Source organism: Chiloscyllium punctatum, chromosome 38 (genome assembly GCF_047496795.1).
Source record: "Chiloscyllium punctatum isolate Juve2018m chromosome 38, sChiPun1.3, whole genome shotgun sequence".
Lineage (NCBI taxonomy): Eukaryota > Metazoa > Chordata > Chondrichthyes > Orectolobiformes > Hemiscylliidae > Chiloscyllium > Chiloscyllium punctatum.
This window is the reverse complement of record NC_092776.1, coordinates 6,822,608-6,838,359: the sequence shown is the minus strand read 5'-3', so window position 1 is coordinate 6,838,359 and position 15,752 is coordinate 6,822,608. Positions and strand designations below refer to the sequence as shown.

At 44.8% G+C, this 15,752-nt stretch overlaps 1 protein-coding gene across 1 annotated transcript; it reads left to right on the top strand.

Moving 5' to 3' along the window:
- Positions 1 to 9,301: 9,301 nt before the first annotated feature.
- On the top strand, positions 9,302 to 15,141 carry LOC140463700 (uncharacterized). Its single transcript, XM_072558047.1, has 2 exons — positions 9,302 to 9,449; positions 14,049 to 15,141. Exon 2 carries the CDS (start codon positions 14,145 to 14,147, stop codon positions 14,754 to 14,756), a length of 612 nt encoding a protein of 203 aa, XP_072414148.1. The 5' UTR covers positions 9,302 to 9,449; positions 14,049 to 14,144; the 3' UTR covers positions 14,757 to 15,141.
- The last annotated feature ends 611 nt before the right edge of the window (positions 15,142 to 15,752 follow it).

The following is a 15,752-nucleotide window of genomic DNA, read 5'->3' as shown; positions in this document are numbered from 1 at the left end:
GATCATTGCCAACGGTACTGCAATTTCCTCTCTTGCTTCCCACATAATCCTAGGATATATCCCGTCAGGCCCGGGGGACTTGTCTATCCTCAAGTTGTTCAAAATGTCCAACACATCTTCCTTCCTAACAGATATCTCTTCTAGCTTATCAGTCCGTTTCACACTCTCCTCTTCAACAATACAGTCCCTCTCGTTCGTAAATACTGAAGAGAAGTACTTGTTCAAGACCTCTCCTATCTCTTCCGACTCAATACACAGTCTCCCACCACTGTCCTTGATCGGACCTACCCTCGTTCTCGTCATTCTCAGGTTTCTCACATACGCATAGAATGCCTTGGGGTTATCCTTGATCCTATCCGCCAGGGATTTTTCATGCCCTCTCTTAGCTCTCCTAATCCCTTTCTTCAGGTCCCTTCTGGCTATCCTGTATCCCTCCACTGCTCTGTCTGAACCTTGTTTCCTCAACCTTATGTAAGCCTCCTTCTTCCTCTTTACTAGACATTCAACCTCCCTCGTCAACCAAGGCTCCCTCACACGACCATTTCTTTCCTGCCTGATCGGTACATACATATCAAGGACACGTCGTATCTGCTCCTTGAAAAAGTCCCACATTTCCACCACATCCTTCCCTGACAGCCTATGCTCCCAACGTATGCTCCTCATATCAACTAGGCATGTGTGTCTATGTGTGTGTGTGTGTGTGTGTGTGCGCGCGCGCTCACGTGTGTGTATGTGCGTGTGTGTGTACGTGTTGAGTTACGCCAATCGGGTGAGATCTGGAATTAATTATAGATTAACTTATTGTTTGAGAGCTTGGGTTCTAAACTGGAGGAATGGTGTATAGCTTAAAGTTTGACTTGTATTTCTATGTTGTTTGTATTAAGAGATGGGAAGACATAGTTCTAGTTCCATTTTGAGTTTGAGAGTTTGAGTGCTGGAAACCTTGTTTATATAGTGATTATCCAACAAAATGGAATCATGAACCAATAAAAACCATACAACAAAATTAAAGTGATACATAACAGTTAATATTAATAAGCAATAGTCTTACTTAAACAACCAAAACCAGAAACTGCTTGAGAAACTGAGCAAGTCTGGCAGCATCTGTGGAGAGAAAACAGACATAGTATTTTGAGTCCAGTGACCCTTCTTCAGTTTAACTTACTGCAGCTCAGCCCCTCCAGCCCAGTGCAGGAAAATTAGCAGCAAGACATTGTCACCAGAGTTGAAAAATGTCATGCTGGAAAAACACTGCAGGCCAGGCAGCATCCGAGGAGCAGGAGAATTGACGTTTTGGGCATAAGCCTTTCTTCAGGAATGAGGCTGGTGTGTCAAGCAGGCTAAGATAAAAGGTAGGGAGGAGGGAATTTGGGAGAGGGGCGCTGGGAATACGATAGACGGAAGGAGGTGAGGGTGATAGGCTGGAGAGGGGGTGGGGGCGGAGAGGTCAGGAAGAAGATTGCAGGTCAAAAGGGCGGTGCTGAATCTGGGGGTTGGGACTGAGATAAGGTGGGGAGAGGGGAAATGAGGAAGCTGGAGAAATCTACATTGGTTTGGAGGGTTCCTAGGCGGAAGATGAGGCGCTCTTCCTCCAGGCGTCGTGTGGCCAGGGTCTGGCGATGGAGGAGGCCAAGGACCTGCTTGTCCTTGGCGGAGTAGGAGGGGGAGTTAAAGTGTTCAGCCACGGGGCGGTTGGGTTGGTTGGTGCGGGTGTCCCAGAGGTGTTCCCTGAAACGTTCTGCAAGTAGGCGGCCTGTTTCCCCAGTGTAGGGGAGACCACATCGGGTGCAACGGATACAGTAAATGATGTGTGTGGAGGTGCAGGTGAATTTGTGACGGATTCAGCACCGCCCTCTTGACCTGCAATCTTCTTCCTGACCTCTCCGCCCCCACCCACTCTCCAGCCTATCACCCTCACCCTCACCTCCTTCCACCTATTGTATTCCCAGCGCCCCTCCCCCAAATTCCCTCCCCCCAACCCTTTATCTCAGCCTGCTTGGCACACTAGCCTCATTCCTGAAGAAGGGCTTATGCCCGAAACGTCGATTCTCCTGCTCCTCGGATGCTGCCTGGCCTGCTGTGTTTTTCCAGTATGACATTTTTCAACTCTGGTACTCCAGCATCTGCAGTCCTCACTTTCTCCAAGACATTGTCACCAGCCTTGTTCTATCTCAAACATTTTCACTGCAGCCCGGTGGAGTCGTCCTCTTCGAGTTCCTCCTTAAATATATCTCATTAGGTCTCCTTTGGTCTTTAATAGCATTTGGCTCTTTTATTAGATTAGCAATGCTGAGGCCTGGACCAATTGTGGAGACATGAGTTCTCAGCACTCCAAAGTCATTGAAAAAAAATCATAGAATCATAGAAATGTAACTGATTGGACCTCAATTAGTTGAATGGGAAAGGAGGCTATTTGAAATTGGAGAACTCAATGTTGAGTCCCGGAGGCTGTGGGCTGCCCAGATGGAAGATGAGGTGTTATTCCCCCAATTTGCAGTTTGGATCATTGTGACAACAGAGGATGCCAAGGATAGTCATGTCAGAGAGGGAATGGGAAGGGAAACTAAAATGGGCGGTAACAGGGAGGTCGGTTCGCCCCTGCAGGCCCGGTTGCCATGGTCGGCCAACATTTCCCTAAGTTTACATTTGGTCTCCCTGATGTAGGGAAGACCACATCAGGAGAACCTGATGCAGTAAACTAGTTTGGAAGAGAGGCAGGTGAACCTCTATCTGAACTTGGAAGGACTGTTTGGCACCCTGGATGGAGGTGAGGGGTATGGTGTACCGGCAGGTTTTACATCTATTCCGGTTGCAGGGAAAGGTGGAGGGGAAGTTGAGGAGTGGTGCAAACCAAGGACTGTTGAAGGGAATGGTCCTTGCGGAAAGCAGAGAGAGGTGGGTAGGGGAAGATGTTCTTGGTGGTGGGGTCTAGTTGGAGTTGGTGGAAATGTGTAAGGATGATGCAAAGGATGCGGAGACTGGTGGGGTGGTAGGTGAGGACAAGAGGACTCTGTCTTTATTGTATTTTGTGGGGGGAGGGTAGAGCAGTGGATTGGGGAATGGAGGTGATGTGGTGGAGGGCTATATAGATGATAGAGGGAGGAAAAGCACGTTGTTCAAAATACATGGATATCTGGGATGCTTGGGAGTTCCATCTTGTTTATTTTTCTTGAGCATCGATTTCCTACATACAGGCACTACAGAGCCATCCCAAAGCAGAAGTTAACACCGCGAATGACATCATCACGTCGATTGGTTTGCACAGACCCGCAGAGCTGCAGGTCGAATTGGAAGGAAGTTGGTGTCAGCTTAGCAAGAAGCACTTCTGTAGAGAAATTGCAACCTTTAGCAAGGCTTGAACCTCTGTCAGGTTGTTGTTGGGGTGCCAGGATCTTTCTTTCTGATGTTTGAAAGGGGACCATTTCAAAATATTTCTTGTGTGATTCGTTCATGCTTTTCTGTTCTGTAATAAACTTATTTTTCTCTGTTAAAAGTACAATGGCAGCCTCTTGTGAATATTTTGTGTCTGACAATGCTGGCGATCAAAAAGAAAAATATAAAATCTGTTACAATCTAGAGCTGTACAGCATGGAAGCGGACCCTTTGGTCCAACTTATCCACGCTGACCAGATATCTGAAATTAATCTAGTCCCATTTGCCAGCTTTTGGACCATATCACTCTATGCCCTTCCTATTCATATACCCATCCCGATATCCTTTAACTGTTGCAATTGTACCAGCCTCCACCACTTCCTCTGGCAGCTCATTCCATACACGTAACATCTTTTGCGTGAAAAAGTTGCCCCTTAGGTTCCTTTTTAAATCTTTTCCTTCCCACCTTAAACCTATGCCCTCTCTTTGGACTCCTTGGCTATTCATCCTGTCTATTCCTCACATGATTTTATAATCCTCTATAAGATCACCTTTCAGCCTCTGAAGTTCTAGGGAAAACAGCCCCAGCCTATTCAGTCTCTCCCCATAGCTGAAACTGTCTAATCCTGGCAATATCCTTGTCAATCTTTTCTGAACCCTTTCAAGTTTCACAGCATCCTATATTGTCGAACAAGTCAGGTCTCACTCGGGGATTTAAGGTGTGCAGTATTCTATAAACTGGGATTACAACAGCAGATCAGAACAAATTGTTTTCACAGAGGATGGCTTCTCAAGGAAGGTTAGGGATTTATAATAAATGTGAGTTTCACCAGCGACGCCCACAAACAGTGATTTGAGAGTTTCCTGTGAATGATGATTTCTGGGAGGTTTTTATTTTGTCAATGACACCAAGACAACCCTATTACTGTCACCATTATCAATCACATGGAACAAGACTGACCAGTCCTAGGTAGTATAGAACCTTGTGGCTCTTGTGGTACTGTCCCTACCTCTGGGCCAGGAGATCCAGTTCAAAGTTCCATCTGCTCCAGAGGTGTATCATTAAAAAGTCTGAACAAAACATCCACATTGAAAATGTGAATTATACCTGGGAGACACATTGGAACTTGACTATTGTTGAAAAGAGAGACAAGCTGTTTATTAACAGGATTCTGAAGAAGAACCACACCAAACTTGAAATGTTAACTGTTTCTCTCCCCTCAGATGCTGCCAGACCTACTGAGTTTCTCTCGTAATTTCTATTTTCATTTCAGATTTGCTGTTGAAGCTTTGCATCTTTCACTGATTGGGGCAAGAATCTCAAAACACCAAATGTCAAACGATCATAACAATTTACACGCTGGAGAAAAGGATGCTGATTGGGTGGGAAGTCAGTTCTGATTGGCTGAGGCATTGTCATTGCACCTAATTCTCCCCAGTACTTTATAGCTTTTCCCTGATGATTCAACAATGCTTTGAATTAAACTTTCCTGATTAAATGCTGAAGTTTTTGTTTTTACGGAGGGCTTTGGCAGAATCTAACTCGGTTTAGAAACAATACAACCAACACCAATGCCTCCTAGTGGTAAATGTCCTAAGTACACAGTGTAAATAAAAATAACCTTTTACAGAGTTATACTGTAGAATCATATAACACAGAAGAGTCCCTTTGGTCCATCAAGTCTGCACTTGACTACACCATTACCCACACTTGTCCCATTTTCAGAACTTTTCAGTGGTTTGCACTGCTGCCTCACAGTGCCAGGGACCCAGGTTCAATTCCAGCCTCGGGCAACTGTCTGTGTGGAGTTTGCACACAATCCCTGTATCTGCATGGGTTTCCTCCGGGTACTCTGGTTTCCTCCCACAACTCAAAGATGTGCAGATCAGGTGAATTGGCCATGCAAAGTCGCCCATAGTGCTTGGTGCATTAGTCAGGGGGAACGGGTATGGGTGGGTTACTCTTCGGAGGGTCGGTGTGAACTTGTTGGGCTGGAGGGCCTGTTTCCACACTGTAGGGAATCTAATCTAGTTACAAAGGTTATATTACAAATTTCATTTCAAAGTTGTCATACTTAAGTATTTCCATAGATTTTGTTTCTTTAAATATTTTCTCATCTTCTTACATTTCCTTCCATGTTCTTCTGGCCCAAGACAAAGAACCACATGGAAGTTCTGTTTTCACAACCCAGTCATTGTTACTGCTCTACTGACCCAAGGAAGTTTTTCAGTTTGATCTACCCTTGGATGTTTCTCTTGTTTGCACTCCATACCACAGAAAGCTGTGGGGGCAGAGTCCTTGTGTTAAATTAAGGCTAAGGTAGATAGATCAGTCTGATCAGTAAGAAATTCACCAAAGATCCTCAGACAGCACTTTACAAACCCACAACCACTTCCATGTAGAAGGACAAGGGGAGCAGATATATGGGAACAGCATCCCCTGTACGCTCCCCTCCAAGCCACTCACCATCCTAACTTGGAAATATATTGCTGTTCCTTCACTGTCATAGGGTCAAAATCCTGGAATTCCCTCTCTAAGGACATTGTGGGTCAACCCAGAGCAGATGGACTCAGCAGTTCAAGATGGCAGCTCACCCCCAACTTCTCAAGGCACAACTAGGGACAGGCAAGAAGTGCCGTTACAGCCAGCAACACCCACATCCCACAAATGAATTAAAAAATGGTAATCAAGGGCTATGAGGAAAATGCAGGAAAATGGATATGGGAAATGTTGGATGAGCCATGATGCTACTGAATGTCAGAACAGGCTTAAGAGGCTGAATGACTGCTAGTCTTCCTGGTTTTTATGGTCTTTATCAGTGACAAATCTGAAGGTGCGCTTCAGCAGTGTTACCAGACTAAAATTGATCTTGAGCTTAAGGTTGAGGTATTGGGCAGGAAAGGTAAATAACAAATGCCTTATTAAAAGTTGCAACAGTCCTACTCTCTCAGCAGAGAGAGAGAGAGAGAGAGAGAGACAAAAAGTGGTGGTTCAACCTAAGAGTCACTGCATCTCAGATGCAGGGAGAAGTTGAGAAGGTTGGTCACCTCAGCTGGTGCAGGAATTGTCCCACACTGTTGGTCTCAGAGTGCTCCTTGTTGGGATATTGTGGATGTAGATGCAAACATACACCCACACTCTTCACAGTCCTCTGGGTAATTAAAGATGGGTAATAAATGTTGGCCAAGCCAGTAAAGGCCACATCCTATGAATGAATAAAACAAAAATATACAATATGGCAAACAGCGAGGAAAAGGTCTTCTTGCCCGTTCCATATAATTGTGATGTCGTGTGAATCACAAAGGAGCTCTCACCCCACCCAGAGAGCACATGCAGACCTGGGGTTTCTGCACATTCGTACTGTAACCTGCCTGAAATTGCCCATAGACAGTGCAAAGGATTGCAAAACCTAATTAGGAATGGGTAATAGCCAAGGACATCTATAACTCCTCAACCAATAAAGCATAATCGCCAGCTGTGCTCACTGCAAGTCAAGATCTTGTGATCTATTGTGCTACTTTAAAAAGAATTGAGCTACAGTCTAACATTGCTCACAAACTCATGCTGTCTTCCCCAAGATGAATGAATTACCATTGGGTATTTCTGCTGATGAGTGTACCATTTATAAGCCTTTTAGGAAGCTCTAAACATTAAGGTGGATATCAATAAGTATGTTTCAAAGATTTTGAGTAGATTTTTGTTTGAATTTCCTGAGAACATGTCTACTTTGACACACAATGATTTGATTTTTACCTTTGTATGCTTCAGTTTAGCATCTCGTCTGAAGTCTCTAAATGCTGAGGTGAAAACTCCTGCATTATCAGTTCAAAGTCTTTGGAATGGGCCTTAATCCAACAGTCGGATTCAGCATTAAGTGTACTTACCACGAAGCTGAGGCTGAAACAGTGGAGTAAGGCGGATACATAGAGTGTTCCTACGGTCAGAGTTTGTTGGATATCAGTTATCTAGAGGCTGTATCAATAGTTGGAATCAGATATGACATATCCCCAAAGGAATTATACAGGTTTTGCTACACTTGTTAATTAAATCTAAACTCTGAAGTAAGTATACCAGACAAATCAAATCAATTTGACACTGCAGCTGTCAAGGGTCACATCCTCTCCTTCTATAATCTAAACATGCCAGTGCCAACAATGTCTTCTATTATAAGACTCACGATGATATTTGGAAGCTACAAGCTTTTAGACACAGGGCCATTGTTGCTTAGAAGCCTAATGAAGTAAACAAAAAAAAGAGCTTCCTCTGTCTATGTGCCAATTTTCTGTTGCTTTTGAATCTCTGATGTAAGATGACAGAGTCTTCATGGTCATTTTTATTCTGAGTGTCAGTGTAAAATAGACAGTATTGGATGGATCTCTGCCAATTCTTTGTGTAAACTCTCTCCTTCTGACCCTTACTATCATTCAGCTATGCCACAGATCTGTGTCTACTCCATCCTGTTTCTTAGACTTCCCATTAAACCCATCTGGATAACTAATGCTCTTTTGGAAAAGAAATTGCTGTTCTTGCCCACATGTGACTCCAGATGCACAGACTCTTGCCTAATTAGGGATGGACAGCTAAACCAAGCCTTGCCAATGACACCCACGTCCTATGAATAAAGATTAAGGAAAGAAATCTTCACAAAACTCCCCATAATTAACAACAACTTGCATTTGTACAGTGCCTTTATTGACAAGGAAATGAGGAGGAATGTCTTCCCTCAGACTGTTGTGAATCTTTGGAACGATCTACCCGAAGAATACTGGAGAGTCTCTTATCGAACATATTCGTGGATAAGGTGGTTGAATTCTAACAGGTGAGTAGAGTTGAGGCCAAGATCAGATCAGCCACCATTGTGTTGATTGGTGGAGCAGTCTCCAGGGGTGATAAGGCTTACTCTTGCTGCTCCATCTTAGGTGCATAAAATGTCCCAAGGTCATTTTGCAGGACAATTAAATAAAATGTCAGTGACTCACATGAGGAGTGGTGAAGACTGGTGAAGAAATATTTAGTCGAATAGCTGTGACTTAGAGAGCCAGAAAAGCAGAGACAGTGAAAAGTAGCTGAAGGTAATGAGTCCAATGCTCCCAAGTCCAACGCAGAACTTGAGAAGCCCAGATCTGTTTGCGAACGGTGGGACTACAGGAGCTGACAGAGATAGGGGAAGGTTGTGGCCCCACAGGAAATGAGGATGAGACTAATGAATTTGTTTTACCGGGAGCCAAGTCAGTGAGCACAGGGACGATGGAGGAACAGTCAGTCAGGTGACAGAGGATGCCCCAGGTAGACAGAGGAAGTGCTTCAGGGACACCGTCCAGGCCTCAGTGTGGAAGTGCAGCATTCCCACAGACACCTGGGAGATTTCGAAGCTCCTTGGATGCTGCCTGAACTGCTGTGCTCTTCCAGCACCACTAATCCAGAATCACTGGTCTATGACCATCCAAAGTGGGGGAGGAGCATCCAGGAAGGCATGGAGCACCTGGAGACTCGACATTGGGAAAAAGCGGGAGCCAGTGGGGAAAACAGGGAAAGGAATGTGCTGCCACACCCACAACCTACCCACCCCTTTCCCGTGACCACCACCTGCCAGAGCCTGGGATAGCTCCATCGGTCATACAGCCACCTACGGACTCACCCTGAGAGTGGGATAGAGTCATCCTGGTCTGTGAGGGTCTGCCAACGATGGAGGAACAGAATTTGGTGCAAGTTAGGAGAGGGCCACCGGCAATAATGTACATTGTATCCAATAGTGACTCCCTCACTCGAATCTCTCCTTCAGATCTTTACTGTCTCCACTCCTCCCTCTTAACACACCATTTCTTCACTTTCCTTTTTAATTCCTCCAGCTCTTTCCCCTCCCCTTGTATCCACCTTCCTGCCTTGTTTTTCTCTGGCCCCGCCTGGTTACCTCAGCGGACGTAGCAGCCTGTGCTGGCCCACTGTGTCTAGTGAGTGTGGGTGTAGGGGGAGAGTGAGCCCAGAGCAGAGAGAGAGGACAGCTGACCACTGCACTCACAAGCTCAGTGACTGCATGTCACAACCAACCACCCCCTCAGCCACTGTCGGCTATCAGGTAAGCAGCTCTTTTCCAGCACCCTCTGTCTCTCAATCCTCCTTTCCTGAATAATATCTTTTCTTCCTCTCGATTCTAACTTTAGAAAACTTCTGTTTCAAATCCCTAAAATGTGGGCAGTGTTTCTCTGAGTCAGTTTCAGGGTAATTACAGTTTAGAAAAGTCCAAAAAGAAGCTCTATAAAGATATCAAAGTGAACTGTCGGTTAACTCCTGTGTTATTTGGCTGCCTTCTTATTCACCTTCAGAAACATCAAAGGATTCTTCATGTTAAACATTTTAGTTTGTTTTAATTTTTAAAATAAAAACTGCATTTAAAAGAAAGCCTTAAAGTTTCAAGCCAGTCCCATTCTTTATCCTGTTGATAAACTTCAATGAAACACTGGCCCTGCCAACCCCCATCAATCATTTGGAATTCCGTGTTCAGGTAACCTTACCCTCTGAAGTACATCCAGGTAAGTCATTGTTTGAAGGGGATGTGATTATTCAGAATCACTGTTGCATGTATGTTTCTGTTAATTCACATTTTCACAGGGCATGGGAGAAATCTTTAATAGTTGAACCCTATAATTATGCAGGCCCCTCTCTAAACCTGTTGGGCACCTATTGCTAAAGGAATAGAGTATAAAAGAAGTGTTGCTACAGCTATACAAGGCATTAGTGAGACCACACCTAGAAAATTGTGTACAGTTTTAGTCCCCTTACTTGAGGAGAGATGTAGTTGCATTGGAGGCAGTTCAGAGGAGGTTCACTAGATTGATTCCAGAAAGTAGATTTGTTCTATTTGGAGAGATTGAGCAGTTTAGGCCGATACTCTCTGGAGTTTAGAAGAATGAGATTAAATCTAATTGAGGTCCATAACTTGCTAAAAGGGCTGACAAAGTAGACGTAGAGAGGATATTTTCTCATGTGGGGCATTCTAGAGCGAGAGGTCTAACCATTAGGATAAGGGGGAGCAGATTTAAAACAGAAATGAGGAAGTTTTGCATCTTGCAAAGGACTGTGAATCTATGGAACTCACTACCCCAGAGTGCAGTGGATGCTGGGACATTGAGTAAATTTAAGTGATAGACAGGTTAAAGGGTAAGAAAATAGAGTCATAGAGTCATAGAGATGCACAGCATGGAAGCAGACCCTTCGGTCCAACTCGTCCATGCCAACTAGGTAGCCCAACCCAATCTAGTCCCACCTGCCAGCACCCGGCCCATATCCCTCCAAACCCTTCCTATTCATATACCCATCCAAATGCCTCTTAAATGTTGCAATTGTACCAGCCTCCACCACTTCCTCCGGCAGCTCATTCCATACACATACCACCCTCTGAGTGAAAACATTGCCCCTTAGGTCTCTTTTATATCTTTCCCCTCTCACCCTAAACCTCTGCCCTCTAGTTCTGGACTTTCCCCACCCCAGGGAAAAGACTTTGTCTATTTATCCTATCCATGCCCCTCATAATTTTATAAACCTCTATAAGGTCACCCCTCAGCCTCCGACACTCCAGGGAAAACAGCCCCAGCCTGTTCAGCCTCTCCCTGTAGCTCAGATCCTCCACCCTGGCAACATCCTTGTAAATCTTTTCTGAACCCTTTCAAGTTTTACAACATCTTTGCGATAGGAAGGAGACCAGAGTTGCTCATAATATTCCAACAGTAGCCTAACCAATGTCCTGTACAGCTGCAACATGACCTCCCAACTCCTGTACTCAATAATAGAGTGAGATTTAAAAAAGACCTGGGCAATTTTTTTACACAGAGCATGGTTTGCATGTGGAATGAACTTCTGGAGGAAGTGGTGAATGTGGGTACAATTACAATGTTTAAAAAACATTTGGATAAGGTTTGGAGGAAAAAGGGCCAGGAGCAAGCAGGTGGGACTAGTTGAGTTTGAGATTATGTTTGGCATGGACTGGTTGGACCGAAGGGCCTGTTTCTGTGCTGTATGACTCTATACCTCTATGAGATGAGAGATTGGCCATGATTTTATTAAATAGTAGAGCAGGCACGAGGGGCTGAATGGTTGACGCCTGCTCCTAGTTCTGATGTTCTTTATATACATATAGTCGCCTCTCTACAATACCAGTTAGGGCTCCACCAGGACGAGACTAGTGTAGTGGGAGAATGACTGGTCTAGCACAGGTTAAAGGCATGAATGTGAATCCTAAATGCTAGTCCTAGTGGCTCCCATTAGTAATTTGCTCTCATCGTATCAAACACCAGCAACACTGACATTATGTCTTCTGGATGCCACTTTATAGAATCCTCAGTCTTTTTTCAACTTTGAATATTCTTTCCACTGGTTGATACATCAAATGTTTAGCATATATTTTAGTCTCCACGTTTTAAATCCCAAATCAATGGAAAACATAATCAGGGATCAGAAGGCAGCTTCAGTAGTATTGCATGAAGCTATCATCGTAACAATGATTATACATTGATTATTGTCAAAGTGCAATTAGGTCCCTCTCTAGAAAGAAATTTGTCCCCACCTTGTCTTTTTTAATTCATTCACAGGATGTGAGTGTCACTGGCTGGGACCTTGCTGTGTAGACGTCAGTTGTAATGTTTCCTCCTTTGCTGTAGTGACTGCATTTTAAATGTAACCAATTCACAGTGGGATTTTTCAGGGATGTCTTGAGGTTGTAGAATGTACTATATAAATACAAAATTTGCCATTTTCCCTTTAATTCATTCTCAACAAGCCCAGCAATTATCCATCCATCCCATCTGCCCAAGGAGAAATTATCTTCTTGAACTGCTACAGTCCTTATGGTGTGGGTACATTGCCAGTTTGGCTTGGGAGGGTTGTCACGAATTTGACCCAGCAACTGTGAAGGAATGGAGATGTGTTTCCAAGTCAGGATGGTGAGTGGCTAGGAGGGAAACTTGCAGGGGGGGGGGGGGGGGGGCGGGGTTAATGTTCCCATGTATCTGCTGCCCTTGTCCTTCGAGATGGAAGCCACCACAGGTCTGGAAGACTTAAGGGGTCTCAACTTAATGTTTCCTCTGAAAGGCAGTGAAAGACTCATTCAATGCCACCTGCCCAGATTATAGGAAGTTAGGAGCAGGATTAGGCCATTCGGCCCTTTGAATCCATTCCACCATTGAACATCATGGCCGATCTGATTGTGTTCTCAACTCCATTTCTCTGTTCATCCCTCCTTAACCCTTGATAACTTTATCTAGTAAAAAGTCTACCTATCAGATATATCCAGGAGTGGGGCATGAACCTTCATTTGTTTTGATGATGTGAGTGCCCCAATATCAAAGACAATTAATGTTGTTTATTTTTACATTTGTAAATGTGTTAAGTATGCACATCAATGTAATCATTTCAGTCTCCAAGAAATCCTTGTGAAACTGTTCTCTCTCGGGCGAGATTGAGTGTAAGATTGCTTCTCATCCATTTGTAAGGAAACCCTGTGCCTGCTGTTTTAATACAGCAAGGTTAATGGGTTCTCGATGCTCTAAACTAATTCTCAGGCAAATATTACAAACTTAAGCTCACCCAAAACTCTGCTGCATACATCTGAATTTAGAGAAAGCTCCGATTTCATATAACCCCTCCCGATCCCTGAATCACAGAAACATAGAAAATAGGAACAGGAGTAGGCCATTCAGCCCTTTGAGTCTGTTCCACGCTTCAATTAGATTACTTACAGTGTGGAAACAGGCCCTTCGGCCCAACAAGTCCACACCGCCCCGCCGAAGCATAACCCACCCATACCCCTACATCTACATCTACATCTACATCTACATCTACCCCTTACCTAACACTACGGGCAATTTAGCATGGCCAATTCACCTGACCTGCACATCTTTGGAGTGTGGGAGGAAACCGGAGCACCCGGAGGAAACCCACACAGACACGGGGAGAACGTGCAAACTCCACACAGTCAGTCTCTGGCGCTGTGAGGCAGCAGTGCTAACCACTGTGCCACCGTGCCGCCCACTATGGTATCATCCAACTCAGTACCCTGTTTCCCCTGTTCTCTCCACACCACTTGATCCACTAGATCTAACTCCTTCTTGAGGACATTCAATGTTTTGACCTCAACTGCATCGTGTGGCAGAGAATTCCACTAGGTCCCCACTCTCTGGGTGAAGACATTTCTCCTCATCTCAGTCTGAAATGGTCTGCATTGATTCCCGGTCAGGCAAAGTCTTGATTTTTAAAAGTCTCTTCCTTGCTGTCAAATCCCTCCGTGCCCTTAAGACCCCTATCTCCGTAACCTCCCCCAACCCCATACTCCCTGAGGTCTCTGCACCCCTCCAAGTCTGGTCTGTTCTAATTCCGCCCTCAATGTTCATTGCCCCAGCACTGGTGCTTGGGCCCCGAGTTACCTTGGTCCCAATGTCTGGAATTCCTTCCCTACATGTCTCCCTCTCTCGACCTCACTCTCCTCATTTAAGACACTCCTCAGAATCTACGTCTTTGACCAGAATTTTGTGTCAGTTGACAGCCTTTGGTCCTGTTCCTTGCCTTGTACTGTCCTGGGAAGCACGTTTGTACGTTTCTTTACCCTGTGGGCTGCTGCATAAATGAAAGTTGCTTGAGGAAAATGGCGGGGGCAATAGAATTTTCTGTTTTCCTATCTCCACAGCTCCACGGAATGGCGGGATAGAAGGAATCTCAACGGCACGGAGGTAGCAGAACTTGGAGTAGCAAGCCGGGACAGTGGCAGAGACCCTGGCACATCATGTACCCGACCGTCTTTGGACCCTTCGTACCCAGGAGATTCGTGAGCCCCCCTGAGACTCTGTCGCTGCCCCCCATTCAGATGCACAACTTTTCCAGCCGGCCCCTTACCATAGTCATGGCAGATGTGGACAGCTTCCAGGAAGGAGCAGGGAAATGTATAGAGTATCACCACTTCTACGGGGCTCCCTATTTCTATCCATACTGGTATATGCCCCCTGCCAATCTGGCAGGATATACGTACCCACCATACTATCCGTACAATGGGTACTACCCTCAGCAGACCCCACTCAGCTCAGCCAGTTGGCCTGAAGGCTCTGTGCTGAAGGGGGAGCTGCACTGGGGTAAGATGGACCGTGTTTTTGGACCGGCAAGGGAACTGCCCGACTTTGTCCAGGACGAGCTGCGCAGAGTCTACGGCACCTACCCCAAAACGATTGTCACCATCACCTACCAGAACGGGGAATACCTGGTGAAAGGTGACCCCAAAGTGGGCGAGCAGAAATACAAGGTGGAAAAGAAAGTTATCAGGCGACCGCCCACTCCCAGCGATGAGGAGGACGACTCGGTGAGCGAGGCCGTGGAGAAACACAAAAGGAAGTCGAAACGCTAGAGGCGTTGTCTTCAGATGATTTGTAAAGCAATGGACGTTGTTCGTAAGATAAATTAAAGCAGGCGGTGCTAGAGAAACTCAGCAGGTCTGGCAGCAGCTGTAGAGAGAGGAATGGATTCAGTTCCAATATGAACCATTCTCAGGAACCATTAGGTTTGATTGCATGTAAAGTCCCAAGCCGATACAGCATTACAGCACAGTGAATGCAGTGAGGGTATAATGGGTGATTGAGGTATGTGGGTGTGCCTGAGATCCCTCTGTTGGTTTATGGCTACACTGCCTGTTTGTACACACACTCCAAAGCAACCATTTCTGCAATCCCTCTCTCAAAAAGCTGTCAGTTTTTAAAATATAATTTATATATTAAATCCATATTAATCTTCAAGTTGGTAATACTCGATTGAACCCAGTTTTTCATATCGGAAGGTCATATAGTGATAGTAACACTCGCTGTCACTTCTTTCCACAGAAGGTGTTGTAACCTCTTTTTTAAAAAAAGGAAACATTACAGGAGTGTCTAAAACCTTATAAAGTTGGGAATACTCAGCAAATCAGGTAACGTTGGTACAGGGAGATGCAGAACCTCTGTTTCTGATTGAAACTACCATTTTCTATTTCTGTCTCGTATTTCCAACACCTGCAGTATTTGTTTTTTGATCTCTCATTTTCAATGGTTCTGTCACTTGGTGATGCTTTAACCTTTCAAACAAAACAAAGCAGTATTAACTGCTCTTTCCCTTTCTGTTAAGCAATCTCAAGGGGCTGAATGGCTGCTTCCTGCTCTATATTCCTATTTACTGACTCATTTTCAGACTTCAGGTTTGTATGTGGATGCTTCCTATTGTTACAGCTCACTGGGGGTCACGCGCAGTAAATCTATCTATAAATGTGAACGTTTTTATTAAAATTGTTCAATTTTAACAATCTTGTCTAATTCTGGTTAAAACAATATGTGCATACGCTCTCCATTAACAAGAAAATAACAATTCATTGTAC